At 47.0% G+C, this 2061-nt stretch overlaps 1 protein-coding gene across 1 annotated transcript; it reads left to right on the top strand.

The window, feature by feature from the left end:
* The first annotated feature begins 635 nt into the window (after window positions 1-635).
* LOC107758447 (zinc finger protein 36, C3H1 type-like 2) lies at window positions 636-2055 on the top strand. The gene is made up of 2 exons (XM_016576183.1): window positions 636-754; window positions 868-2055. The coding sequence occupies exons 1-2, from the start codon at window positions 722-724 to the stop codon at window positions 1795-1797; spliced, it is 963 nt and encodes a 320-aa protein (XP_016431669.1). The 5' UTR covers window positions 636-721; the 3' UTR covers window positions 1798-2055.
* The last annotated feature ends 6 nt before the right edge of the window (window positions 2056-2061 follow it).

Raw genomic sequence — 2061 nt, forward strand, 5'->3', positions numbered from 1 at the left:
ACGTTCTCACCATGGCCACAAGTGGCACGAATGCAGCCTTCATACAACATGAGTCAAACTGATACCACAAAAAATTTAACCAGGACAGACAGACAGACAGACAGACAGATAGATAGATAGATAGATAGATATTATATTAGATTATACTTGAGATGAAATTATGTTTACCTTACCTGGAAAAGTCAGTTACGGCCATTATTCATAAACATATGACCACTCAATGTCGTCATTGACCAATAAAAATGAAGTATTCAAGAAAAAAAATGTTATTTAAATGTAAAGTGTTCTTAATTATTTCAACCTGTTGTGGATTTGATTTCGTCCCACAGTAATGTGGTAAGAAAAACACATGCTGGAAAGTATCGTTCTCAACCAAATGGGGTTCTGTAGGCCATGGGAAACGTCTGTCGGGGCAGTTAACGCGACAGGTTACTGTAAATTAATCACAATACTCACTTGTTTTGCCTGTTGGTGAAACTGAAACATTTTTTTTTTTTTTTGCCACTGGCTAAAAATACTCCGTGCTTTAGAACGTCGGCAATCGGTGGGAGCGGCATACTGGAATATTTTCGCCCCGCCCACTTGTTTTTTTTTTTGTGTGTGGTTTTTTTTTCGCTCATGAGCATAAAACGGAGCTGGGAGACTATTGAAAACAGCACAACGCTTCCAGCGCTCGTTCGCAACTTTTGACAGCAACATTCCTTTACAACAGCACTTCACTATGTCCGATACGCTGGGCGAAAGTCTTATCCGGGTAAATTCAATTGAGTTTACATGCTTTGTTTTGGTTTGTCCTTTTGGCACCGTGTTAGAATTGGCAAGTGTTTTTCATCCTCCTGATTCATAGTGTTATTCTTTCTTTTCCAGAATCTCATCAACCTGGGTTTAGATGAGCCGTTTCTAAACCTATCCCGCCCGGTCGCACCGAAGAGCGTTAGCTCCGAGCGGCTCACCGACGACGTCTGGCCGGCGGACACCTGGAGCCAACCCAGCAACCCCCAGTTTCCTATTAAAGCAGACCGATCCATGAGTCTGACTGACACCCTCAACAGAATGAAGCCCCATGACGTGCCCCCACCGCCCGGATTTCCTCCGCTGGCACCCCTGCCCTCGAACCGGTACAAGACCGAGCTGTGCCGAAGCTTTCAAGAGCACGGCAGCTGCAAATACGGCAGCAAATGTCAGTTCGCCCACGGCGAGAGCGAGCTGCGAGGGCAATACCGCCATCCCAAATACAAAACTCAAGCCTGTCGCACTTTCTACCAGTTTGGATACTGTCCTTACGGAAGCCGCTGTCACTTCGTCCACGAAGAGAAAAGCTCTCTGACGCTCGACCAGAACCCGCGTCAGCTGCGTCAAAGCGTCAGCTTCGCCGGTTTCACGCGCAGCAACTCTCCCCCGACTTTATACGAGCCCCTGAGCTTCACCCGTGCGCCTTCGGTCTCTCCTCCTCCCGCTGATATCTTGTCCCCGGTCTTCAGCGACTCTTCCCGCGACATGTTCCCCTTCAGCCGTCACAGTACCGGAGATATCTACAGCAACGCGCCCTTCACGTCAGAGCCTCGGTCGCGGTGTGTCTGCGGACACGGAAATAACTTCCAGGGCTCCAGCAATGGGCTGTACATGAAGGAAGACCTGAGCAAAGCCAACCTGCAGCGCTTTTCCTCGGAAGACTCGCTGTCAGACCGCGAAAGTTACAGCAGCACCGGCAGCTCCAGCGGCTCCGAGTCTCCCACCTTCGACGGCTCGAGCGGGAAGCGCCTGTCTGTTTTCACGCGGATGTCTGTGTCTGACTGAGGAGGACTTTACCACCATTCCTTCCCAATCATTCAATCAGTCAAAAATAATGTGCAACGAGTTTTAATACTTTTAATTTATTATTATAGATATATTGCTAAAGGAGATTATTTTGATACCAAGCTACCCTCCAAAGCCTAAGCAGACATGTTTTTTTATAACGGTATAATATTAGCTATTTTCTGTGACATTGTCTTCCATTTGCTTTTGCTTTTCTTGCTTTTCGACGTTTTTTTTTTTTTTGGCTGTAAGCATTGCGGACAA

This window comes from Sinocyclocheilus rhinocerous, unplaced genomic scaffold (genome assembly GCF_001515625.1).
Source record: "Sinocyclocheilus rhinocerous isolate Xijiao unplaced genomic scaffold, SAMN03320098_v1.1 scaffold1393, whole genome shotgun sequence".
NCBI lineage: Eukaryota > Metazoa > Chordata > Actinopteri > Cypriniformes > Cyprinidae > Sinocyclocheilus > Sinocyclocheilus rhinocerous.

Bases quoted from the DNA above. Each gene is read 5' to 3' on its own strand.
- LOC107758447 (XM_016576183.1), top strand. From the start codon at position 722: ATGTCCGATACGCTGGGCGAAAGTCTTATCCGG. The intron at 755-867 runs GTAAATTCAATT...TTTCTTTTCCAG, and splicing joins TGGGCGAAAGTCTTATCCGG to AATCTCATCAACCTGGGTTT.